Below are 27,890 nucleotides of genomic sequence, written 5' to 3'. Positions count from 1 at the left end.
GGCAATGTCTCCCTTCTCTCGCGCTGCTCTCAAATTTGGCACAATTTCTTTCCTTTTTTGTCTGACTGAGTCCGTATAGTCCTCATTGATGAAGATTTTAGTTCCTTTGAGATTTTTGCTCTTTGAAGTACCGCAGATCTGTCTTTGTGTCTTAAGAATTTCACCGCTATGGGCCTGGGTCGCTCTCCCATCGCTGGTTTCCCAATGCGATGTGCCCTCTCTACTTCAATTTCTCTCTGCAACTGCAGCTTCTCTGAGAAGATTTTTTTCACTTTCTCTTCAGACTCAGTCCAAGATTCACCTGGTGACTCTACAATGCCATCTATCACCAGATTGTTTCTTCTTGATTGCCCTTCTAAATACTCTACTTTATCTGTGAGCATTGACACAAATGGACACTAAAATGATCAGGCGTCAAATTTGCGTGAATAACGCGACGTGAAATTCGTATTGGTGTTTGGTGTGAACACACAGTAACAGATTCTTACAAAAAGGCTCACGCTTGAAATGCTGTTTCAACCAACCACAAAAAAAAAAAATACTACAAGACTTACTGCCTCGGTGTCTTGTGAAAGTTTAGCCACACCACTGGTCTTTTTTCTGGTCAGTTAATAATTATACTCCTGGCACATGAAATGACATTGGCAGTGACTAACTAACTTACCTCATTGTGTTTCTTGAGGTTGGAAGGAGAGTTCTTAAACGCCGTTATTTCGTGGCACTTCGGTAGGCACAAATCGCACTTCATCCATATGTTTTGGTATTTTCCCCCATCTCCAGGTAGGAAAACATCGTTGGCAAGTATTACCATGGGTGGTGACCGTTTTCTTCTACCGAAGGAGACACATAATCGTCATTGTTGTTGCCTGCCATGCCATCCTCATCAACCGAGCTCGCCATATTTGCCTCTGCCACCCTGTGCACCCCCCTTGCCCTAATCTTCGCGAGAGTACCCTACGTTATTCTTCTCGTCGACTCGGACACGCCCATTCCAGATAATCCTTTGATGATTAATTATATTTCTATTTTAATTTGTAACAAGTAACGAGGTGGCAAATGTCAAAGTAACGGAGTAAAAGTATATTTTTTAACTTCTAAATGTAGTAGAGTAAAAGTAAAATTCCTGATTAGAAAAAAAAACCTCATGATCCCTTAAAAAAACTACTTAAGTAGTGTAACGAAGTACATCTACAAGTTACTCTGATTGAGTTACTTACTATCAACCTCTGACTGCAGCAGACCTGGAAACAGCAAGAGGTCACTTTTCAGGGCCAGGAGGTGTATTTTGACCTGGACTACTCACCAGAGGTGCAGAGGAGGAGGAAGCAAGTCCTTGAGGTGGTAAAACAAACTGAAGGAGAGAAATATCAAAGCTCAATCTCCACACCAAGCCAAACACAAAGTTTTTTTGGATACTGGGGTGAAAATGTTTCTGTCTTTGTGGGAGGCACAGTCAGATTTGAATGAGCTGGGAGTTGAAGCACTGTGTTGCACTCTGTGTTTATTACCCAGAGAGCTATATTTCTCTGACCACATTAGATCGGGAGTGGAATTCCTCTGGATGTTGTGTTGGCAAAAAGTTTTACAGAGGCAAGTCACTGCTCTTTTGGAGGTTTCAAACTGTTATTATTCACGGTTTGTTCGTGCAATATGTTCAATAAGGTCTTTTGATATCGACTAACATGTTTACAAAACAGGCGAAACACCTGTTTTGCAATATGGGGCAGATCTTGCTCAAATTTATAAGATATGGTAGTTGTTGAGACAATATAGCACAGGACGAATCAGACTTTACAACATGAGCGCGTTAAAAGTTGCAGCCAGGGTCTTGGCACTGCCACCCGAGGAGATGGAGAGGGCAGAGGCAGGATGGGGTGGGGGGGAAGGGTGGAGAGGATGGGGGGAGGTCAGGAGCATAAGAGGGAGGGGGAGAGTGCATGCTGCGTCACCATCACGGGTGGAATTCTCCTGAGGGATGAACAAATGGGGAGATGTCCTTCAGCAGCTGATAAGATTGCCGTGTTTGTGTTTGGGGCAGAGGTGCACACATTCCAATCCATCTTCTCTTACAGTCCAATCCAGATTCGTAGTCTACTTTATTTTTCACTTTTCTGGTCCTCAACATCAGCCTCTTCGCAGAGCAATCAACTACCCCGAGTTGGTTTCCACTTTGCATTTCAGTTCATGAACTAACACAGTCAGTTGTTGCACTGCTTTGCCAACCTCGTAAATCATGACAGACAGGTGTGGAGATACAGATTTGGTGGCAGCTGTCGTCTTGCCAGTTTTGAGGAATGTGAGGGGACCCCCAAGTCTAAGGAGGAGAAGCCCCACAACCATGAATTCAAACAAGTAGAGGTCCTCAATATCCTCAACGGAGAGAGGTGTCAAGCATGCGACACGCTAGCTTCCCCAGGAATCGAAGACATAGCCTGCAGGATGGGTTCCGTCCAGGCAGGCAGGCTTCCCCGGTCCTGATTTTCTTGTCAAAATTATAGTGTCAATAGCGTTGAGGGACCAGGGAGAAATTACACCTGCAAAGAGTTTTCAATTATGCTCTACACAAGAAAGATCCCCCAAAAACGTGGTCAGAGGCAATCATAACAGTAATACGTAAAGAACATAAAAATCCCACACAGTGCACTTCATAGAGTGCAATGATGTGAAAATACCAAGTACAATAATGGCTAAAACAATTCAGAAACAGTTAAGAAACAGACTTAACAAACCAGATCAAACGGGCTTTACACTGGGGAGACCAGGGGCAAACAATGTCAGATATACTTGGAACATAATTTCAGCAGCAATTCATGGGATACCCGGTGGCGGAGGGACTCACAAACTGTCACTGTATGCGGACGATGTAATTTTGTATACAAGTGAGCCTTTAACCTCTATTCCAACACTTTTTAACTGTCTAAGGAATTTAGTTTTAGCATCAGGTTACAGAGTAAATGAATCAAAATCAGACACAATGATTATGGTGAGAAAATGGCTGCTACAACTATATAAGGGGGCGGCATGGTGGTGCAGTGGTTAGCACTGTTGCCTCACAGCAAGAAGGTTTTGGGTTCTTTTCTCCTCTAGAGGTTTTGCTGCAAAGACCAGACATCTAGCAACTCCATGGACTTCATCTTTACAGACTAACATTGGCTTTGTGTTGTCTCTAGTCGCTTAAGTAAAGCTCTTTACTTGAGTGTTTGTATTCAGTGTTTTAGCTTTCTTTGGAAACTTTTCATCTGCTATTTTGATGTTACAGTAATCAGTAATGGGTTTCTGATTGATCAATGCCTTGAATAATAGTTTCCAGTCAATGAACTTCAAGGATCCCCTGTAAATTTGTTGGTTCTGGGATGGGTAAGTGACTTACAATGATGGAACTTACAACCTGAGCCAGGCTGGCCTCTTGAGACAAGGTGGTATCTTCCTGAGTTGATATTTGAGGTGCTGCACGTCAAGGCACAAAAGATGTAGCTGGTGAATTTGGAAACAGTGTGTAAACAGTATTTAGACGATTAAGAGTCAATGAAAATCAGAAATCAATCAGAAACCCATCTCAGTAAGTGAAAAAATGTTAATCCTCAATGACTGTGAGGAAATATATCAAGAAGCTGCCTGAGTGGCTGGTACATAGGTGGAGTCAGACTGCTGTTGAGGAACTTGATCAATCTGATGATCATACCAGGTTTTTACATTTCACCAGTCAATGAACTTCAAGGATCCCCTGTAAATTTGTTGGTTCTGGGATGGGTAAGTGACTTACAATGATGGAACTTACAACCTGAGCCAGGCTGGCCTCTTGAGACAAGGTGGTATCTTCCTGAGTTGATATTTGAGGTGCTGCACGTCAAGGCACAAAAGATGTAGCTGGTGAATTTGGAAACAGTGTGTAAACAGTATTAGACGATTAAGAGTATCTTCAGTTTCCTCCACATGACTTCGAACCATATTAGACCTATTATGTACTCTTACATGTGACTCTGCAACCTTCACTGTCTGCTCACAGCTGTTGTAACTTTGATTTACCATCTTCCAGCCTCAGCTTCATTTCAATCTCCTTTTGTTTGATTTCTGCCAGAATTTGTGTTTCTTTAAGGTTCTTTTCATTCCCCAGCTTATCCAGCTTTGCTTGTTGAGCATGCAGCATATACACAGCCTGTGCTTGCTCTGCTGTTGCAGCAAGTTCTGCTTCTGTGTCCACTTGTTTACTGGTGGACCTCAAGACAACACTTTCTTCATCAGATCCTGTAAGAGACTGTGACATAGCAGTTTCTGTGTTGCTTCTTCCAAACAGAACCATATTCCTGTTTATGAAGCTGCATCCCCTCTCTCTTTTTCATAAGGTGGACATTGAAGGTTTTATCAAAGCTCTCCATTCTTTTATTAACAAGGTCGCAAATCTCAGATGATAAAGTGCGACATGCATTCATTTTCTTCACAATATCATGAGAACTTGTCTGATTCATAATGCTGGCAAACTTTGTCACATTTAGCTTGGACATTTCTTTGAATTTATTCAAGACATTCAGGTGAGCAGAAAGTCTTGCCATCAGTGTCAAAGTTTCATATGCTTTGTTGAATGACTTCTCTTTTTTCTGTGCTTCCTGTTTTTCGTGCACTTTAAGAATTTAGTTTAGTTTAGTTTAGTTTATTGGACTGCATGCACCAACAGCACCACAACAAACTCCTTGCATGTATAAAATCGTACTTGGCAATAAAGTCTTTTCTGATTCTGATTCTGATTCAGTTCTTACCCTTTTTCAATTGAGGTTCACTCTCAACAGCTCAACCTCACTTTTTGGGTTTCTGGGGAATTTCTTGTTTCTTCAGTTTGTTCTAACATGATTTTCTTGATGACTGATTAAAGCAAAAGACTTAAGTATTTTTGTCTAACTCAAATTTGAATGGTGTGGCTTTGGGAGACATTTACCTCTTTGGCATATCAAAGTTTATAATCATCACAATATAAAACATTGAATAGAATCCACAGTCAAAATTCCCCTTCAAAATACCTTTGTTTCAACATTGACAGTGTATCTTTAACAACAATTAATTAGTATTACTTATTTTGTTGACCTTAGCCCCAACTTTGATATCGTTTCCATAATATACAGTCAGCATTTAAATAGGCAAGCACCACACATTCTAAAACATTCACAAACTGATGACAATTTTAAATCTATGTATCTTAAATGTCTGTTATTCACTGAAAAAAATTTAAAATTTTTCAGTCAATGTCAATGTTTCAGACCTCAATCAGTTTTTTTTACATTGGCTATTCTCAATGAGTGTCTTTAACCCTCTGCAAAAGTGGAGAAGTCGCGCACATCCCATAAACAGGTGCTGGACTCAAAATCAATATAGAAAGACAAAAAGAAAAAGAAGAGTCTGCACACATCAGCTCCCTTTTGGGCATATATTTTAGCACATCAGTGTGTGTTGCCGCTCTTCTTCAGACTAAATCATGTATACAGGACACCATCTTTATGTGTCATGTGACCCCTCGGGGTAGATCTTAAAGATGGCGTCCTGTGTACATGATTTAGTCTGAAGAAGAGCGCAATGCTCAAAATGTCGCTGTGTTGTGATGTGCTAAAATATATGCCCAAAAGGGAGCTGATGTGTGCGGACTCTTCTTTTTTCTTTTTGAGTTAAACCCTCTCCAATCAAGTCTCTCCCTGCACCTGTAGCACACTGAGGCCGCTGTTGATGACATCACTTGAACAAGGATGTGCTCCAATGCGGTTTCACTATAAGCGACCCTCAGCATCAAGAAACAGTTTGAAGCTCGACTGGTGCGCAAATAATTTATTCATTATCAGAGCACCGTGAAACTAGAAAAACAGATACAATATACATCAAGTTGCTCATATAAAATATATATTGTACAAAATTTACCATTTAATTAACATTACAAACATTTACCCATGTTATTTAATTTAACACATCAAAGTTACATTCATATTGCACTTCCCCCAAATAGCAATAATTTACAAAGAACAAAGCAAAAGCCAAACATTTATTCTGCAGATGCTACACACACATACCTCGCTTTGCCCACCAAAGGTGCAAAACTTTCACAGATTCTTCTCATCTTCTTTTACAGCGGGTAACTCACTCAACCCACAGTTGTGCTTAGTTTACAGCTTTGTAGCGCAGAGGCTCTGGCATGTGGCAACACAGCGACTTACTTACATGTTCTAGGGCGGGGAATAAACTTTAACGTGGAATGATTATAAGTCATAATAAAAGACTACGATGGCCACTTACATATCCACTTCAACCTAAATTTCTCTGGTGCTAAGTTGACACTTCAGTCTTTCAATCTTTTATTTCCAAACAAACTTCAATGACCCTTTACTGACCGCTGATGGACTGAAGCAGTGGAGCCAGTGACATTGTTACAGCCACTGTTCACACTGTCATTAATCTTAGTTCATCTCTGACCATGTAAATACTCTGCCAGGGTTTTTTTTGTCCTTTTTGTCATCCATTTTGCTTTCACTGTAAGAAGTCTAATTGTGACTGGCATCAAGAGTGATCAGCTGCTGTACAAGACAGTGTAGCATGTAAGCCGCATAATGTTCTTTACAGATGAGCTGTCTATGTGGAGGAGATGGTTCTGTCACCAAATGCCTGCAGCGTACATTGAAAAGCAATGTCTCTTGTTTACTGTGGCACCATTTACTCTAGTAATTGAATGAAGAAAACACACTGCTCTTTGGGGCTAAACCACCCATGAAGCAATGAGCTTACAGCCAAAACAGTTTATTCCACCAATTATTCAGTAGCTGGAGGATGTTAGATATACAAGGCTGGTCTGGAGAATACGTGTTGAGTATGTGGGAGACAAATTAGATTCTTTTAAAGATACAGAAAGCTTTAGATTGTTATAATCATCCTCAGTATATTCATATATAATCAGTTAAAACAAATGTGTTAAATACCCATCCATTTAACCAGAATATGATTCCTCTTAATCAGGTACACTACCTTTCATCCTTCTCGAACTGAAACAATTCTATCCTTTATATTCTGAGACCAAAATTTACTGACGTCCCATGTTATTTAACCTTTTCTAGGTAATGGAGAATGATTAGTTCTTTCCCGGTAGTCCGGCTTCCTCCCACCGTCCAAAGACATGCAAGAGGGGACTAGGCTGATTGATACTCTAAATTGACCGTAGGCATGGTTGTTTGTATGAATGGTTGTCTGTCTACATGTGTCTGCCCTGCAATGGACTGGCAACCTGTCCAGGGTGAACTGTATCCAGCCTCACACACGAAAGCTGCTGGGATAGGCTCCAGACCCCCCTCCCCTCCATGACCCTTAACAGGATAAGCAGAAGAAAATGGATGGCTATATGAATGGATGGATGGGGAATGATTAGCCTGACCCAAACACACAAACACAGTCCCTGGTGCATTTCTGTTCCTAAAATATACAGGCACTCTTCCTCAATAAATACATGCAGAATGTGTTCTTAATTAGTAAAGCTACCTTTCCATTATTAATGAGGTTAAAGTGAACTGATTCCAGTCCATGTATTGATTTGTTACCGTATATTGCAACTTGAATCTGTTTCTGTGTGGTATGTGTAGTTTAGATTTCAGCTGTATTTTGGCTGCTGTTGGGCCATCTACGTTTCTAGCATTTTGGAATCTGTTTCACATGTTTGTCTTTGAAAAATGGGGCCTTTCCAATTGAGAAAGCAGCCAAGTGGTGGTTTGCATGCAACAATTTTGAAACATATATTTGTCAACCCATTCATTCATACAATATGCCAAAAAGATAGAAAAAAATGTAAACGTTTACAATAAATGCACTTTACTAATTAAGAGGTTGTATCTATGTTCAAAGCACTGAAACTTTGTTCAGTCTTTACCATGTTGACAATGCTACAACGTGGTCATGCTCTGTCGCTGTCTTTTGTTATTAAGACTTGACACGTGGTGGCATGGTGGTGCAGTGGTTAGCACTTTCGCCTGACAGCAAGAAGGTTCCGGGTTAGAGTCCCTGCTCGGGCATGGGATCTTTCTGTGTGGAGTTTGCATGTTCTCCATGTGCCTGTGTGGGTTCTCTCTGGTACTCCAACTTCCTCCAACGGTCCAAAGACATGCAAGAGGGGACGAGGCTAATTGGATACTCTAAATTGATTGTAGCCTTGGCTGTGAGAGTGAATGGTTTTCTGTCTATATGTGTTGGCCCTGTGATAGATTGGCAACCCATCCAGGATGAACCCTGCCCCACGCCTGAAGGTTGCTGGGATAGGCTCCAGCCCCCCGTGACCCTTAACAGGACAAGTGGCAGAAAATGGATGACTAGATGGAACTATATAAATAAGTTCCCTTTCACTGGCCAGTAAATTTAGTTGCAAAATATGGGAAATTGGCTACTCAAATTAGATCTGATTTCTACAATTCTACAGTTACAACAGTAACCACCCCTACCAGACCCTGGACAATCTCGTGTGCAATATTTAACACTTTGCTGTGCAATACTTAAAACGGCACTGTCCAATAGTCAACACAACACTTGGCTGATCTCGGCTAATATGTATTGTAGTTGTTCGTAGTTTATGATAGTGTATTATAGTTTATTATAGTTTTTTTTTTACTGTAGTTTATTGGAGTTTCTTCTATTTATTGCTCTGTAAATTTTCTGCTGTTACTTCAGTTTTTTCTGCTTCTGTAACTGTGCCAATTTCCCCACTTCCCCACTGTGGGACGAATAAAGGGTTATCTTACATTATCTTATCTTATTTCAAGCGGATATTAGATTAAAAATGTGATTAATTAGACTAATTAATTACAAATCCTGTAATTAATTAGATTATTTTTAATTGCCTGACAGCACTTATATGAATATGAATGAATTCCAATGGTTACTTATACATTAGGCTGTTCTTGTCACTTGTAATCATGACCAATCTGCCAGCAGCTGTTTCTTAACAGTTCAGATCAACAAATGTTGTACTGAACTGTAGCTTTCTGCTGAAGGCAACTTTGCACGCAAGATGCATTGATGATGCCACAGATGGCTATTTCTGGAAACGCAATTTTTTCCCCCGAACACTTATGTTACAGAGGATTTGAATCCCTTAGTAATGTCGGATGATGAAGTGATTCCATTATGTTATTTCTCTTTACGGTGTTGACAAGTTCTTTAAGTGTTGCTTTTTCCTACTCTCCTCTTATTATACATGGCCTTTCTTGTGTGTATATAAGTGTGAGGGCAAATGGACATATTGCTAAGAAAGCCATTCTCAGATACAGCAAACAGGGTCAAGAGAAGAATGCAAGTGTAAGAAATCTCGCTGCTGCCAGTGAAGTGGAGCAAGGGCATGAGCATATTTTACATTTCGTGTCAAGCCTGAGGGTCATCCAATTGCAGTCATGGGAAATAAATAGCTTAATGGTGGTGCTCTGAGCTCACTTCAACTCCACACACTTGCTCTGAATCCTTGAAACCTTTGATAAACCCTCTCTGGTGTCTTGACTATCACTTGCTAACTTATTTTTGCATAGTGCTGTAAAGGGCATTGTCTCCCTGCTGTACCCTGACGATCCTCAGGACCCTAAAGTAAGCTCTTGTAAAACATGTATCATTGAGTTTCCATGGAAATGTACCCTGGGAACAGCTCTTGGCTACGAACATTCAATGGGCTTTGAATCACATTGAACTTTAAAGAGCAAGCCCATCAGTTGCCAAAAGTGACTGTGAAAACATTTTGCTCTGGTTGAAAGCTCCTTGTGGTTCCTTCTTGGGAAGATGGCTTTTAACTCCTTCCTGGAACGGAGTTAATCTTTGATTTTGATGTCACTCAGCTGAGAGTATAGATCAATGGTACAAATGCTTCTGCTGCAGGCGTTTCATTTGCTGGCACTTAAACACACACACACACACACACACACACACACACACACACACACACACACACACACACAGCCCAAAAGATTTGGCGGAAAAACCAATTTGGCAACATAGGAATGTTCGGGGATGGTAGGTGAAGGCAATTCAGATGCAGCTAGTACCTTCTGGAGTCTAGAGTCACATTAGACAGTTGGTGGGATAAACAACTGCTGTGCCTTGCAACTCCTTCAAGCCAATCAGCGATGGTCAGCAGAAGTGACATGTTAGACAAACAACCTTATTAGATTTTAGTGTAACATCTTACCCAAAGCAACGGTCAAAAAGACGTTTTTAAGAGCTTCAAATATCTAATTACAACTAAATTTACCAAAAAAGGTTTAAAAAAAGTGTGTGACAATATTGTGGTATATAAAATGTCAGTCAGATGGTTTAGCCTTGTGGTGAGCTGTCATGACATCTACCTAGGGTTGCCAACCATCCCTTGAAAACTGGGATCATCCCGTATTTAGAAACAAAAGTACGTGTCTCGTATTTAGCTGACAAGGGATGCACATTTTCCCGCATTACCATGAGAATCAAAATGGTCTGTAACATGTCAACAGAATTAACTCTTTATATGAAAACTTACTGTAAACTTATTTCAAGGCCCTCTCCTCCTTTGTGACCAATGAGCTGCCAGCACACTCACACATAAGTATGACAATACAGAATCCTGCTTATCTGATTGGGTGAGGTACAATTGCTTGCGAAGAAAATACCAGAAGACTTGCTATCATACTAGCTATCATAACAGAGTTGAGCATGAGTGATAGTGATACAGATGCCGACACTGCTTTACAGTCTGCGGTAGGGATGCAAACTGTCCCTCAAAATACAGAATCCTCCCTTTTTTAGGAAATAAAAGACATGTCCTTTAATGAAAAGGGCCACATTTTGTCTCTCACTTTTGGAAATCTATGTCAGCGTTAATTTTATCATCAAAGATTAAATTATAAGTCATCACTCAGCTCCATACCCTCTCTGCTTCTCTGCCTGTCTGAAATCGTACTTCTTGTTAACCAATGAGAAGCGCTTGTACCATTCCTGCAATACTCCTGTGAGGCACCACTGATGAAAAAAAATCATGACAGCTACTCAGTCAGACTCAAGTTCTCCTGTGTGCAAAAAAAAAAAATGCTTGAAAAAGTACAGGAGTGAGTGGGGAAAAATAAAATGAATGAATGGCTACAAGCAGTGCGCAACAACATATATAAGGCTTGATTTTGCACTGATTGTTAAAATCTAAAAAATATTGTCGTTGCTTGTTGTTGTGCACAACTGAAAAAAAGTTACGTGTTCTAAATGTTTACTTCTATTTATGTTTAATTGAAATTTGTTTTAATTTTTTTTTGTATTCTAAGATGGTCCTTTGCACCTAGTTAAAATAGAAAGGATCAAATTCAGTGTGTACTTGTCATAATGCAGGGGTCATGAAAGTGTGCTCCCTGCTCTGCCCCTGTCCCTGTCTCTATGTCATGGAGTTGGCAACCCTACATCCATCTACATTTATATCAATGTTTCCAAGTAAAGGAGTGCTGCTGCAGTCAGGTCCCAGGGAAGACTTGGTTCCATTCAAAGATGATATACTTCTTTTATACTTTCCACTGCAATGAGAATGAGAAATATGCTCTTGTCTCACAGAGATATGAAAAAAGAGAGTAGAAGTCCTGTTTCTGAGTCCTATAAACAGTTTAAATGTAAGAAGGTTTACGTTCACATGTCTGTATGTCTCTGGGGTGGTATCCCATATCACTAACTGTACCTGAAGCAGCTTCCTGCATGGCTTTGGCATTTCAGTCAAAATGTCCTCAAAGAAATAGAAACCATTTGATCCAATGAGTGCCTTCCCAATTTCTTTATACTTAAGACCACTTCTCCATTCACGAATAGATAAGTGTGTGCATGCATGTGTGTGTGTTTTGATTTATTCAAATTGCCGATGTATTTTTTAAAAAGTGTGACCTCAATTAATACATATTATTGGATTTGTATGGAAAGAAGCCACAAACCACACAAATAGAAGGTGTCGTAGCCTGTCTCCAATCAAACATATGGCCTGTGAAGTCTGAGTCAGTTTTCGTCTCCCAAACTCTCAGTGCTTCATTTGAATGTTTCTGATTATTTCAAGTTTATTTTTCTACGATAGACAACATCTCTCATAATCACTATAACTTTGTGTGTGTTTGAAAACGTTAGCAACTAGCTTTGTTGCTAAGTTAAGCAAAACATGTTAAGATTAAGCACATTTCTGTGGTTGAAAAAAGATTGTAGATTCTTTGAACTCTTTTGAACACAGGTCTGCTGTTTAAAGTATATGGACATAGCATACATGTACTGTTTGTAGGATAGACCTCTCAACAGGCCTGAAAATTACAACCCGACTCAACTAGGCCCACAGGTTTAAAAGCCCAAACCCTAACCAGCCCGATGAATTATCAGCCCGAACCCGGTCTGCAGCCCAACCCCCACTTCCTGCTCCGCTCGCATGCTCATGTACACAGAATTTCTCTCCAAATCGAGAACCACTTCAAACACTTTCCACACCTCTGCTCTAGTAGCTAGTCTAGCAATGGTGAATTCACCTGCGGCAAGTTTACTTTTCACAACTCCATCTTCTCCTCCAGGGCCAGGCTAAAGGCATGCATGCAACAGCATCAGGTCTACCCCTGCCCCTCTCCATGATGCAAGTTGCAGGCAGCAGCCAGCCAGAGATTTTCTTCACCACCAATTTTTTTGTTTTGGGGGAAAAAAAGGCAGGACAACTCAACCCTAACCCACTTGCATATTTTTTTGACCCGAACCCGGATTCCATCGGGTTTGTCAGAATGGCCTGACCAAACCTGTTGAGAACTCTACAACAGGACAGGAGCAAGCAAAATCATGTAATCCATCATTCAATCTCTATGGACAAAATTCTCGCTTGGCCTGTGCTGCCGGCAAGTGTGCTGAGACCAGCTCTTGGGGGCCCCCTAGTGGCTCGGGGCCCAAGCAGTTGCCTGCCTAGCCTCCTCACAATCTGTGCCCCTGTCTCTATGTATTGGTAGAAATTGAGGAAAGGAAGACAGGTAACATCCAACAGGAGCAGGAACAGGGTAGACCTCAATACTACTCATGATACTGGAAATTGTAAATGTGATGCAAATTCATTGCATATCTCTCAGCAGGTATTGTTGAAATAGGATCATCCAGATTATCTTATTACTTAAATTATCAAATTTTCAAAAATAATTTGAGAATATTAATGTTTTGTTGACATTTCAATTTCCTTGCTATATTTCCTGGTCAACATTACAGTATCATCAACCCGGTATTTGGTTTTATGTCCCATATGGGTAGAGTTGTGGCAGGTCCATATTCCTCCAACTTGTTTTTCATTTATTTGAAATTATTGTAGTTTGAACATTTGCAGTGTCAAGGGTGGTATAGTGGTGCAGTGGTTAGCACTGTCGCCTCACAGCAAGAAGGTTCCAGGTTCGAGTCCCGGTTAGGACCTCGCAATCTTTCTGTGTGGTGTTTGCATGTTCTCTCTAGTACTCCAGCTTCCTCCCACAGTCCAAAGACATCAAGAGGGGACGAGGCTGATTGATTCTCTAAATTGACCGTAGGTGTGACTGTGAGTGTGAATGGTTGTTTGTCTATGTATGTTGGCCCTGCGATGGACTGGCGACCTGTCCAGGGTGAGCCCTGCCTCTTGCCCGTAGCCACTGGGATAGGCTCCAGCTCCCCACGAACCTTAACAGGAATAAGCGGAAGACAATGGATGGTTCATGGCTAAATATCAATCATGGCAAGTGTACAGTCGGTTTAACTATACAGCTGAGTTATTCATTAATATCTGAGCCATGCTGCCACTATCTTTCAAAGCATGTTATACAAACAGATCTATGACAGAAACAAGAGCAAGAAAATGTAATCACTTCATAAGTCTGGAAATTTTTAAAAAATGAGCAAGTGAGCTACATTGCTAAACATCTAACAGGGCCAAGTTTGAAGAGTGTGTTTCTGACAACTTAGACTTACCACATTAAAATCTATGAAAAACACCAGATTGCATGAATAAACAGTATGTATTTTTTTGGGATTATATACAGAGAAAACATACACTTTCACCACTGAATGTGAAAACATCTTCCGTTGTCCAACTCTGAGCATCCATCAGTACACAGGCACAGGCATGCAACTGCTGGAACAAGAAGAAAACATATTTGTGCAGTGTAAGGTTACCTGCCCAACCAACCTCATTGTGACCTTTGATGATGAGGATGAGGATGATGATGATGATGATGATGATCTTCTTTATTCATGTGTGATTTTTAAAGCTGATTATATATATTGTTTACATTCATGTTGGCAGTCTATTGCTAGCATATTGCATCATTCATTTCATCAACTAAACAATGTTCAGCAACGGCACCAGTGGTCAAAAACTCCAGGAGTAACCGTGAACATATGGCCATGACACTGCAAATCTGACTTATCTTTTGAACATCACTACTATTAATACATGACTTACTGAATTACACTGTAGGCCTTCCAAACCCCTACTGAGATGATGTACAGTATTGCAGCTCTGTGTTTATGATACTTATGTATTTACACATTTGAAGCAGATTCTTGTGTCAGTATGTGCCCATTCACATCTGCCTGCTCTCTGCCTCCAATAATAAGACTGACAAATGCTGCTTATTATAAGAGACAGGATGGTTCTTGGCTGTTTTTACTGGCATTGCTTTTGACAAGGTGTGGCCACAGGCATGAGGCAGTTTTGAAAGAGCATATTGTCATAGCAAGACTTGCAGCAGATGTAGAAATATGAATTCCCTGTAACTTGCCTGAAGCTGTTTCTCTGTCATGCCTCTTCATCTGAAATTGGTTATCCTCTCTTCCCTGCACTCCCTCTCTTCCTTCCCTTGTCTTTGTCTCACTCTCTCTCCCCCTTAGGCATGCCCAGCTTCATCAACTCCCCCGATGACCAGACAGGGATTTCAGGGGGAGTGGCATCCTTCGTATGCCAGGCTGTGGGTGAGCCCAAACCTCGCATCACCTGGATGAAGAAAGGGAAGAAAGTCAGCTCTCAGCGCTTTGAGGTACAAACTAAGAGCTGCTCCTAAAAGCCTTCCTGGGCCCAATTTAAGCATGGCACTAGCTGGCACTCAAGCACATGCTTCATTGTTTTCATGCCAAGCGCCCTCATCCCTTAACTAGCAAATGAACTTGTGCTCCACCTGTGCTGACAGGTGCTCAAGTAGGTTAATGAGGTATGGTCATGGCATGGTCTAGTACAGTACTATATTGGAACACAAGAAAAATATTTATGCAAGGATACAGTAGATATTTTTGCAAGGATGCATTATCTGTTCCTAGAGTCTAAGGTGGTATAAATGAATCTGATATTTCGGGTTATGGATACATACAAAAATCTTGTCTGCACATCAGTAAATTGTGGGTTCAACCCTGCATATTTGAATTGTTGACATTGAAAACAGAACAGTGTCACAAGACCCGCACATCTGAGCGATACTTCACCCTCAAAGTGTATTTTGCCTCTCAAGTCCTCACTAATAGATTTGTAAGCTCACAATGATGTTTTTAACCACAGAATGCAGAAGAGCCAATCACATGTCTACATACCATACAATACTTGGCCCGAATCTACTGGTGTACCTCTCAACAAACTACAGCAAAACTGTCCAAAAAGTGTGGTGCTACTCTGAACAAACACCAAATCAGTATGGTTGTAGTTGTTATCTTTCTGCATTCTGGAGTCATAAAGATGTGATGCAGTGAAACTATATCCATTAGTTCAAGACACTGAACATATATGAGTACTTGAAAGGGGAAATGGGCCTTCAGGGTGAGGTATCACTTCTAAGGCATTCAATGAACAACAATGGATTTACTAGAAATTGCAATGTTGTGGGTCAGTAAGTAATTTGTAAAAGCACATCAATGTTATGACATTTAGGACATCAAGGACCTTTTACAAGCATTTTATGAAATGTTAGGTTGTGAGATAAAAAGTCACATCTCTTGATTTATATTAACCTCTAAAATTGCAAACTTTTTTGATAATTTGTCTTAAAATAATAGTGAAGTCAAGTGGATTTTATTTCTATAGCGCCAAATCACAACAAAAGTTATCTCATGACACTTTACAGGTAGAGCAGGTCTAGTACCACACTCCTTCAATGAATTTACACCCAACAATTCTCCATCAGCAGCACATCCTGCAGCGGCAGCGATGAAAACCTTCCTTTTAACAGGCAGGAACATTGAGCAGACTCAGGCTCAGTGGGGACGGCCTTCTGCTTTGACCGGTTGGGGGGAAAGAGAACAGAAGGGCGGGGCAGAGATAATGGAGGAAGACAGATATACAGAAGGAAAGAGAGGGACAGAGATAAAGAGAGAAAGAGAAGAGACAGACGGGGACGGGAGCAGGTGGGGCTACAGGTGGCAGCTTGAGTCTCTTCAGGTCTGTAACCTCCTCCAGCAGCACCTGAAGGCTCCGGAAAAAAAGATGAGTTAATGATGCATATGAGTATGATTTATATTTGACACATATAGGAGGACAGAGAGAAAAGAGAGGAGAGAGAAGCCCAGTGCACAATGGGAGATCCACCGGCAATCTAAGCCCATAGCGGCATATCTAAGGGCCAGCCTAAGCAGCCCTGACTTTAAGCCTGATCAAAAATGAAGGTCTTAGGTAATAATGTTGGTCATTACACTGTATCACATTTTGTGTAATCTAAATTCAAATTTCTCCATTTATTTGTAACTTATTTTGTATTAGTAAAACTGACTTGGCAACTACACTTTTCTCTTCATTGTTTCAGGTTCATTACTTTATTTACCTCTAATACACCTGGACATATCAGATAGTTAAGACTGTTGGAGAACCTGTAAGTGAACAATTAAAACCAAAAGAACTTTTTTGGGGGGAATTTATCTTTTCATTTATAAATACTTTATACTACATCGATTGAATTGGGCACATTCTCAATTGTGATACGACCAACAGTGGACTTGTGTACAAAGGTTAGGCTACAGCTGCTAATGTTGATGGGATAATTTGTATACCCACTGTACATGTAGCTAGTACTCATAATATGGACTACATTTTATATAGCGCTTTTCTACCTTAGCAGTACTCAAAGCGCTTTACAGTGTCGTCTCATTCACACTCACACACTGATGGTGGAGGCTGCCATGCAAGGCACCAACCTACTCATCAGGAGCAATTATGGATTCAGTATCTTGCTCAAGGACACTTCAACATGGTCACCGGGGTCAAGGATCGAACCAGCGACCCTTTTGTTGCTCGACGGCCACTCTACCCCTGAGCCATGCTGCCCAATATGTCGCTGCATACTTTGCCCATCATAACATTAAGTAGGTCAGCAAATCAGATGGATAATACTATTGCAGAAGTTTAATTTCACAAACTGCTATGCTAGTGGGATAATTTCATGTGTGTTCTAGCAAGTAAGAGTATGAAAAAAATTGTTGCTAATTCATGTACATTGTGTAATGTAAATGTATTAAGAGACACATTAAAATTTTTTTTGTCTTTTACATGATAGCTCTGCAGGATAGCTGCTTTTTTTTTTTCACCAGAATTTGTAGCCTTGGACCTATGGATACTTCTGAGCAGGATAAAAGTAGTACAGTGGTTCTATTATTATTTTCTTGCTCAATGTATATGGTTTGATTAACTGAAGATAATTTCAATTGAAGTTGCCGTAATTTCAAAAGAAGGATGCAGATTTTATATATTATTTTGTTGGAGATAAACAATCGCTTTAGAATGCACATTTACTAAAAAAATAAAAGGAATTGTGATGGACTGTCTGATGTATAAACCATCTCTGGGCTATTCTACGTCTCCTGTGGAGATGTTCCATCAGTATTGGGTACATGTTTGTAACAATTATTTACAATGAGGGCAATAAATGCATAACTATAAGTATGTTATACATTCAAATGTACACAGTCTTTGTGCACTGTAATCAGTTGATCAGAATCATGAATGCATGTTGCTGCATTAATGTATATTTAATGGGACTGCATTTGCCCTCCTGTAGGACTCTAGCACAACAGGAAGGCTCATTAGCTGCCAGCCAAAACCAAATGCGTTCAATTGAAGTGACTCAACAGGAGTCCTGCATAGACTGAGGCACTTTATGTCATTGTGAGTAGCAGAAATTATCATCTGTCTGTCTAGTCAACACTGCTCAAAGTGATAGCTACTGTACTGTACCCTGTGTGTGGTGGGTGTTCACAACCTCTCAAGACAGCAACCCTGGTCTCTTCATTCAACAAGCTTGTCATTAGAAGTATTAGAAGAAGTTAGAATCCATCCAGTTTCTATTCCACTGATCCATTAAGGGTTGCAGGAGGGTGGAGCCTATCCCATCTGACATTAGGCGAGAGGTGGGGTACACCCTGGATGGGTCACCAGTCCATCACAGGGCCATCAGGAGCAATTAGGGGCTCCGTATCTTGCTCCAGGATACTTTGACATGGTTACCAGGGGAAGTGGGATCAAACCAGCAACCCTTCAGTTGCTGGACAGCCACTCTACCTCTGAGTCATGCCGCCCTCAATTGCTTGAATTTCTGTAATTGTGAAAAAAAGTGGAATGGTTCATGGATAAATCTCGATCAAGGCAAGTGTACAGTTGGTTTAGTTATACAGCTGAGTTATTAATATGTCAGTCCAGAAAAAGTACTTAAACTGAAATGTGCTCTGAAACAGATGATGGATTTAAAGGGTTCAAGAGTTTTATACAGGACTTAGGGTGAGGGCTCCTAAGCAGAGAATCAAGAAAAAAATGTATTTGATCCAAAGTTGAGGGAAATGTTTCTTAGAGGTTAAAACTGACTATTCAGTTGTATTTTTAACTTTAGTTGTATTTGAATATTTCAATAATTGGAATGCACCTCATTTACATGATTTTAGTGGCTTGAAGCTGTACATTAATCAGGGTCAGTCTTAGCCTTTCTTTCCCTTGAAAACTAATGTTGTTGTTGTTAAAACAGTAAGATACAGGAAAATGTTGGGAAAATAATTATACATCAACACAGTGTTTGACTATTCAGTATCCCTTTGTCGAAATGCACTTTGGTTCCAATCTTCACTTATTTCTCTTCAGTGATGGTCTGAGTTTAAATTTAACTAGTTGAACTAGGATCAGATTTTATTGAAGGCAATAGCCATCACTGATTGACTGGGTTGTTGCCTGAGAAGCCTCATTCTCTGGGGCCTCCATGGAAGACCCTTTGCTACAGTAGAATGCCTGAGCTCTACTGTGTAGAATAATGTATGTTGAGTGTTCGACACTCGAAGGCTGTTCTCACATTAATTGATGTGTGTATATTTTATCCGTTCTCATTCATCTTTATCTAAGCAGAAGTACCAACAATCATGATTTGAAAAAAATATTTTGGAAGCTGATCCTGGGCTGATGTCCACAATACACAACTACAATGTGGAGTCCAGTGCACAAATTGCCTGTAGAGGTCCGCCTCAATTGGTAGGGAACCAGGGCAATCTAATGAGAGATGGGATACTGGAACAAGACACACATGGACGAGGGTGAAAATACAGAGTTGTTGGAATTCTACTATAAGACCATTCCCAGAGAGAGGGGATACATGCAGAGAATGTGGGACCTATGGATACTTCAAAACCCACAATCTAGGCTAACAAAGAAACAACTGTCAGCCCAGAGTTCCAACAGCAACTGTCACAACTATTAATGAGATAAAACAACAATGATATGTCTAGGGGGAGCCAGGACAACATTATGTCATCATCACCCCCACAAACTGAGATTAGGTTCCAAGCCCCAGTAGATCCGAACAGCCTCAAAACAAGAGCTGCTGACATAAGAAGGAAGATCCTTCAACTAGAATCCTGGAACCTCTAACAAATATGGAAACTGAGTTGTCAAATACCCTCAGAAGATCTACTAGTGGGTGTGAATGCTGCGCTGAATACAATACCTATAGCAACCATCACAGAGACCAACAAGCTGATGCACAGTAGGGCAACAGAACTACTGGAGATTCTAGGGTACAAGCTAGACATGGACATGGAGCATAAGAAACAATAACTTCCATGGAAGAGAAGGATAGAGACCAAAATTAGTGCTGCTAATGTGTTGCTCTGCCGAGCAAACATAATAGGGTCTTCGCCTGAAGTACCTTCAGGCTCAGGCCCTGATAAAGGCAACATGGAGAGGTTAGCCAGCTAGCAGGGCTGCAGTGAGGAAACATGGTGAATAAAGGCCCGGAAATACACCAAGCTATCCATACCAGAGGCACTTGAACCAGCTGCTAAGGGATTGGATGCATCCAGAGTGGCTTACGCAGGACAGGACAGTCCTGATCATGAAGGACCCCAGAAGGGCCCCACCCATCCCATCCAACTACTGACCAATAACCTGCCTCTCCACAAGATGGAAGCTCCTGTCAGGTATCATAGTGGCTAAGATAAGTAATCACTTGGGTCAATGCATGAATGATTCAAAGTCAATAGCCCAAGTCAACATTAAGTGCAGCATATACCTAGGAGATGCACTGTCACCACTACTGTTCTGCATACGACTGAACCTCCTGAGTCAGATCATCACAAACAGTGGTTACGGATACTGATTCCGAAGTGGGGCAACAATCATCCACCTGCTCTACAGGGATGACATCAAGCTGTACAGCTTCTTACAGATTTATGCTCCAATGGCTATAATCGGCTGATTAAATTGGCCAGCCAATTAATCTACCAGGCCCTAGTTTTGACACATTTGAATTGTAAGAATTACATGGTAAACAAATTGAATTATACATGGATAACACTTTCTTGTATGTGATTTGCAAATGCACTGTTGTAGATTGAAAAACGTTGAGTGTGGGTCAACTTCTTTTTGAATGACCCTACACTGATTTCGAAGTGTGACTGAGTTGTTAACACCCTACCCTCGTTCAAATGAATAAGAGGGCTCATTAATCAGTAATACGGGTTTATCAGCAGAAAATGGCAAAAAGATTGCTTCTGTATGCAGTTCTTCTCCTACAGTGGCATATTCCTGAGCTCCTTAATGGCTATAATTGGCCCATGTCATACTGAGTAAGAGGAATGTGAGAAATGTTACCCGAACTGGTGGCTTCCCTGTGTGGAAGGTAGGTGTATCTCTTATTAATGCAGGAAAAAGTGCACCTCCTTCATTAGAGCAGGAATGTGCTTCCTTTCTGTCAGCTCTAGGTAACATACACTGCAGCGATGTGGAAGTGTAAGGCTCAGTGCCCTGACCTCTGAGACTTAACCGGTCCCCCCACCCCCAGCCCCCCAACATTCCTATAGCCACACACATACCTTCGGTCAAATCAAGCTCATCACTATATACAATATTTCCTACTTCAGCTGCTCAAAGGGTCATGCAGGTTACTCCAAGCAAACATGTTCCTCTGTTTCCGTATCATTTCAGGTCTTAGATTTGATCAGGAACTGTACTTTTTCTGCTGTTTGTGCTTGCATTCATCTCATATCCAAACTGTACCTACCAAGTTCATGGCAGAGATTTAGACAGGCATCGCTAATGTTGGAAAAAAGGGGTTTACAATGCATTTATTTTGAACGTGACCTTGAGAATCTTCAGTCACACCCCATATGTCAGGTTCTCCATTAGGTGATATATTTTTCAATTAAGATATGATCTAACTGTTAAAGGCAGTTTTATGATATACATGCCTTGGTGAAAGTGCGCCTGAAGTAAGCCCAGTGGTGTCCCTTTCTCTACAGTTAATGATTTAACTTCACCTTGCATTCACCTACCTGATAACTAGGAGAACCTTGTATTTCTTTTTGCTGCTGAAAAAAGTCAGATTGGGAAAGACAAGAGGTGATCAAACATGAGTTAGTTTAACTTTTTTGAAGTGTACTGTTGAATGTTGACTCTTTTCCTCTTTGCTTTTTGGAATATATTCAAAGTTTGCTGTAGTTGAAGGGCATTACAAAAATCAATATTGCTCCAACCAGGGGCCACTACCAACAAAAGATAGAATGGAACAAACTGGATATGTGTATGATACATTCCCTCAGCAGTATGTAGTGGGGTTTTTAACCAGGTCCACTGCCTCTTTTTGTTCTGACCTCAGTTATATACAGTATCTGTGTTTATCGTCTTGCCTGCAGCACAAACAGAGCAGTTTCCACGGAGATTCTGACTTGCCTGGAGGGCAGTGTCCTTCTGGGTTGAGGAAACCTGTTTGTGTGTTGCATGATGGAAGGGATCAGTGTTGCTGCTCCAGTTGATTACAGTCTCATTTACTGCCGCAACCATGCCTCTCCTTGTGTTGTATATTGCAGAAGGACCCGGTTTGTTTCAAACCTTCGGCTAGTGGGAGAGCTGTACGCATAAAATTCTAAAAATGACAAACTACAAAAATGTTGCTTAAACAACAGCAGACCAACTGCAAGGTGATATGACATCATGAGATCTGGTTCCTGATCCAAAATCATTTTTGAAAAATCTCTATCATTTTACCAAATTTCATCGAAGTGAGGGAAATGACATTTACTGATCATTTTGACCGCTTGTTGGTAGTGTAGAGTTAGCAGTTGTGTCATAACTTTTCCCTCATCTGAAGGAGTCTTTTGTTTGTTTTGCTGATAAAATCAAGTACTTCATGCAGTATTGAAATGTTATATGAATGCTGCAGTCTTTAACTTCTGACCACCGTCTCACATGCCAGGAACCCAATAGCGCACCTTATTGACATGAACATGCGGTCAACACTAAGTTAAAAGGTTAGATTCACTCAAAAGTTGTGTAACAACTGGTAGCTAGCAATACAAGCGCAGAATATATTACTGCAACTTCAAAGCATCTTTCAAGCTGTTCAAGTGATGTGGTGGAATTATTTAGTGGTGAATCACTGTGTAACCATCTGTCAGAGTTGGGTTGTGTAGCACATTTCAAACACATTCGATATTAAGCCAAACACTGGACTGACTTTCACAAGAAGGGATTTCAGTTGGGGCTTCAAGGCCAAGATGATCATACAGTACCAAGATTGAGTGTACATTCACCTGACCTGGTTGATTTGTACTGTGCTGAAGTATGATTGTCCTGGTCTGTCCCAGCATACTTACAACTGTACGAGCCTGATATTTTGTAGATAATTCCATGGGTCAGAATTTACACCCATCAGAGGTAACATCGTGACCACCGGTCTAATAAAGTGTAGATTCTCCTTTTTCCACCCAAAATACTTTTGACCTGTCAAGGCCACAGGACCACTGATTTTGTGCTGTGGTATGTGGTGTCAAGAAATTAGCAGGATGAACTCTTTGAACAGCGCTTACATTTGGTGATTTGAGGATTGTGGGCTCCGTTTTAGGCATTCATTAATGCATTGGGTTTTTTTTCAGGTTGGGCGGATGGATTAGCTTGCACAGTGGTTTGGGCAGGTGCTTCCTGTGTGGGCGACCAAGTAGTTCCAGCATGTGTTGTATGTTTGGGGAGTGCTGTTTCTGTTTGTTTTTTTGGATTATTTGTTAATGTGATGGAGGTAACACCTTATCGTTGGATGTTTACATGTTTTGTGAGAATGAAACCACTTTATCCAGTGCTGTTGATCGTTCTTTTGCGCTGACCTACCTGCACCATGTGCAAGCAATTCGAGTGCAGTATATGTGGGAGTTTACCGGCAGACATGACTAAATGGTTACGTCATCATTTATCCCAGCAGCAATTGAGCTGCTGAACAGTTAGCGACTTTGGCTTACCAGGGTATTGTGGTTCTGTTCTGTACTGCCTGATATGTTTACAGAGTGATATATTGTATGGAAATATATGTATGCATTGCGCCTTACATGTACTGTTTTTGCATCTGTATCAATGTGGACCTGCTAAAGTAGTTTCCCTTCTGGGATTAGTAATAAATGAATCTGAAAAATCTAGTTTTAGAACTCAACTGGCTTATCAACACTGGACTAGAATAGAGGCAAGAAATGCAACTTGTCAGCTATTATACAGTTATTGAACACATGGTTGTTGTATTTTTTGTTTGTTTTGTTGAGATTGCTATCTATCTCCCTGTTTCCATTACTGCCAATGTCCACAAGTTATGTTAACATAATGATAATTTGTTAGCCGAAAATGTTTGTGATCATCTTGATTGTCCTCTGCTATTGTCTGACCAGGTGATAGAGTTTGATGATGGCTCAGGTTCTGTGCTGCGTATCCAGCCTCTGAGGACTCATCGTGATGAAGCCATCTACGAGTGCACAGCCACCAACAGTGTGGGAGAGATCAACACGAGTGCCAAGCTCACTGTCCTAGAGGGTAAGACTTAACTGCCTGTCCACATCATGCTATTTTTGGTCCTCCTAATCCTTTTGTCTTTCTGACAACTGAAGGGGTATTCATGTTATTTTTATGATCCACATGTTGGTCTTCAGATATGGTCAAAATGTGTTGATTAAGGATCATTGTTTAGTATGAAGTGGCACCATTACGGATCTTTGATCACCTTGGTGACCTCTCATTGGAGCTGGTCCTTGAATGTCAGAAAACATTTCTACACTGAAAAAAAATGACTCATGGATGAACTCAAATATATTTTGTGCAGGATTTCTATCCAATAAATGCATGTCGTCCAGTCTCAAACTAGTACATCCTTGTACTATGATTTAATTGAGTTGGTCCATCTCATTTTAATAAAATACAGACAAAATAAAATAATTACATTGACAGTCCTATATTGATTTAAATTTTTCAAAGTAAAACTGATATAATTTCTCTGAAATAACATAGGGCAAAATTCCTATTCATTTTACCTTCATTTAAGACACACATAGTACAAAATTGGGTCGGTGAGTTTGATTTAAAACAAAAGAAAACTAATGTGAATAATCCATATATATTGATAGAAATATGGTGGAATCAAAAGTACAACATTAGCAAAACCTAAGGCAAGTTATAACCAGTTTTGACCAAAGTGAAAACATTGGTTGAAAGAATTATTAAGAATAACCTAAAAGAAAAATGAAAATTCTTTGAGTCCAGTCAGAGCCTATCCATAGAAATAAACAAATGTTTAAGGTGCACTACACAAGCAGTTAACAAATATTTGTATAAGTATTTACATATATATTTATTTATATTAGAATCTCTCTCTCTCTCTCTCTCTCTCTCTCTCTCTATATATATATATATATATATATATACACACACATATGGATATAGAAGTTAGAATCCATCCAGTTTCTATTCCACTGATCCATTAAGGGTTGGCGGGGGGGGGTTGGAGCCTATCCCAGCTGACTTTGGGCGAGAGGCAGGGTTCACCCTGGACGAGTCACCAGTCTGTCGCAGGGCCATCAGGAGCAATTAGGGGCTCTGTATCTTGCTCAAGAATACTTTGACATGGTCACTAAGGGAAGTGAGGATCGAACCAGCGACCCCACGGTTGCTAGACAGCCACTCTGTCTCTGAGCCATGGCTAAAAGAAGTCCGAAGCAACAAATCATATGCGCATATTGCTCCAAATAAGGATGTTTAGGTAGGGGCTAAACATGTGGAAAGAGTCCAGGATAGCCCTGTCTGTAATCATAGATCTTAGCCTCAAGATATGAAATGGTCTCATCTGTGTGTACAGTGGCCACAACCAACTCAACAAGATCCACAAGCACCAGCATGCTGGTACCTCTGCTGGTATAAAGTGCCCAATCACAAAGGGAAGCAATTTTAACAATGTCCAATTTTCATGTGCATAGCCACCTATAGTGGTAGATGTGAAAGAGCTTGGTATTGCATGTGGGCAATTGGTTTTGTCTTGCCATTGGTATAGAAATGTCTGGATCAGTGCGTTAAAGAAATCAAGAGTGAGGCTTTTTTTTTTTATTCATAAACTAATACAGCGTGTAAGTTTGAACAGAACAACAGCCTCAAAGAGGTCATGCACAATATCAGGAGGTTAGTCAGTGTTTACATGAAAATGAATAGGATGCTGTGTTAAAACGCACTGTTTTTTGACACCACAGCAAATAGCTGCACTTGTCTGAGCGGACGGGACCTGAACATCATGAATATTTCTTTTTCCACGTCAGAAAGCACCAGAGATCACATCCTTGCTGAAATTTGGATTTATGGGCACCAGGATTGTGAGCAATCGCACACTGCACAGAACCTTTAGTAAACCGAACAACCTGTGAAATAAAGACTTTCTATTTCTAATATGCTCAGGTGCATAGAGGGGCTCTTACACTTTTTCATATCCATAGGCCTTGACACCATCCGGTTTTCAAAGAACAGCTAGAAAGATTTTGGTACGTTTTGAATAGGAACCTTGTGGTAAATTACCAAAAACTCAGTAGACACCAAAGAATTTATGGGGTTTTTCATGCGATGTCCCAGAGGGTTAAAAATTGTTTTGTTTTTGTATTCTCTGAGTTTTAAGATGATCAAGGACACCTTTATGAGAGAGCAACTGTTGCAAAGATTGTAATAGAGCGATGTACTAAAACGCCCTTCTTCCTTTGGGCATCTAGTGAAAAGCTCATCAACTACTGAATTTTCAACTTGCAGATTATGGCTCTGAAATAAATAAGAAAACATTCTTTTCTGTCAAAGGCAAAGATTCTGTACTTAATATAAGGTGAAGTTCAGAGAGGACCTCATAAGTAACAGCCTTTGGAATGTGGAAAAATATTTTCCAACTCCAACAAAATGTATGCAATTTTCTCTTCATTAAAATTTGGCAGGGGTAACTCTGCATTACCATCATAATTCAGTGATTCATATTCGTGACCTGTGTCTACAGACTATGTAAACCCACCTGCAGAATTATCTAACTTATACAAATTAGTGGTTGTACGGATGAAATTTGCTTGAAAGTCTTTTAATGAATGTTGTTTATGTTTCCTGTTAGATAGAAACTGTAACTTTTGAGTGGAGGGGACTTTAACCTTTGGAATGGGCAAGGTAAAATTTTACAGCTACAATGAAGCTGCAAATAACATATCACCTCACGAAAGCATGTCAAATACATTTAAATCTGTCAATATTTAATAAAAATATCAAATACTTTGTCATCCCTTAATTAAATGTCCTTTTAAAGAAAATATTCTTTCAAATGATATTGTAGATGTTAACATATTGCAGTGTAAGCTAGCACAGTATAGAGCCATGCAGAATACATCAGACCAAAACTTGAGGAGGTAGGCATGCTGCTTATAAACAATACCTGGGCTTAGTATATTTGTGGTGACTGTGATTCAGCTGCCATTCTTCTGTACTGCCATTGACACAAGTTGGAGCCTAAATGTTTCCTAAATGTTTAAATATTAAAAAAGAAAACAAAAATATGCTCTGGTTCAGGACCTTCTTCCTGTATTTACTTTCTTGTTTAAACCAGACTCATCTGAAATAAACAAGTGAACATTCTTCTTTTGGGTTCACTGGTATTTTACAAACCAGCTAAAAGGGGATTTACTGCTACCTTGGCAGTCATGCTGTAACTTAATGAAGCATAGGGGTTCATAATCCACTGAAAGACACTACAGTATTTGTAGGAACACAGTAAACTGAGAATGCAATGTCAAACCAACTCGAGTCCTTTGACATCAAGTGTATTAAAACAATACATTTAATACCTAAAATACATCCACGCAGACTCTGGTAAAATATATCACATTTTTGGAGAGCACACGAACATAAAAATGTGAATACTGTCTGTAGGTGACAGTGAATGGTGGGCTGCATGCAGCTGCATGTGACCCTGCCATTTAGTGCTGTCAAATTAAGTTTGTAGAGGAAAAAGTTTGGGAGCACCAGTGCTACATTAGTTAATGTCTGAGTTTTACTCCGAAGATAGGTTTTGCTTTACATGTGTGTTCTGTTTTGCTTATGAGGGATGAGATATGTGTGGTGGAGTGACAGATGGAGTGTGTTGCTTCAACAGTAGGAGCTCACACTG

General features: G+C 40.3%; 1 protein-coding gene across 6 annotated transcripts in view; it reads left to right on the top strand.

The window, feature by feature from the left end:
• The window catches only part of ptprfa (protein tyrosine phosphatase receptor type Fa), a 344,773-nt gene that overhangs the window by 131,225 nt on the left and 185,658 nt on the right, over positions 1 to 27,890 (top strand). For all 6 annotated transcript variants that reach the window (XM_086224174.1, XM_086224172.1, XM_086224173.1 and 3 more), the window contains 2 exons: positions 14,854 to 14,999; positions 24,115 to 24,256. In XM_086224174.1, the coding sequence (XP_086080300.1) occupies positions 14,854 to 14,999; positions 24,115 to 24,256 (288 nt within the window). The remainder of the gene's footprint in view (positions 1 to 14,853; positions 15,000 to 24,114; positions 24,257 to 27,890) is intronic.

Source organism: Aulostomus chinensis, chromosome 14, assembly GCF_037954235.1.
Source record: "Aulostomus chinensis isolate RoL2024-O1b breed Wild chromosome 14, RoL_Achi_v1.0, whole genome shotgun sequence".
Lineage (NCBI taxonomy): Eukaryota > Metazoa > Chordata > Actinopteri > Syngnathiformes > Aulostomidae > Aulostomus > Aulostomus chinensis.
Note: the sequence above shows the minus strand (reverse complement) of the source record. Positions and strands in the feature narration are given on the sequence as shown.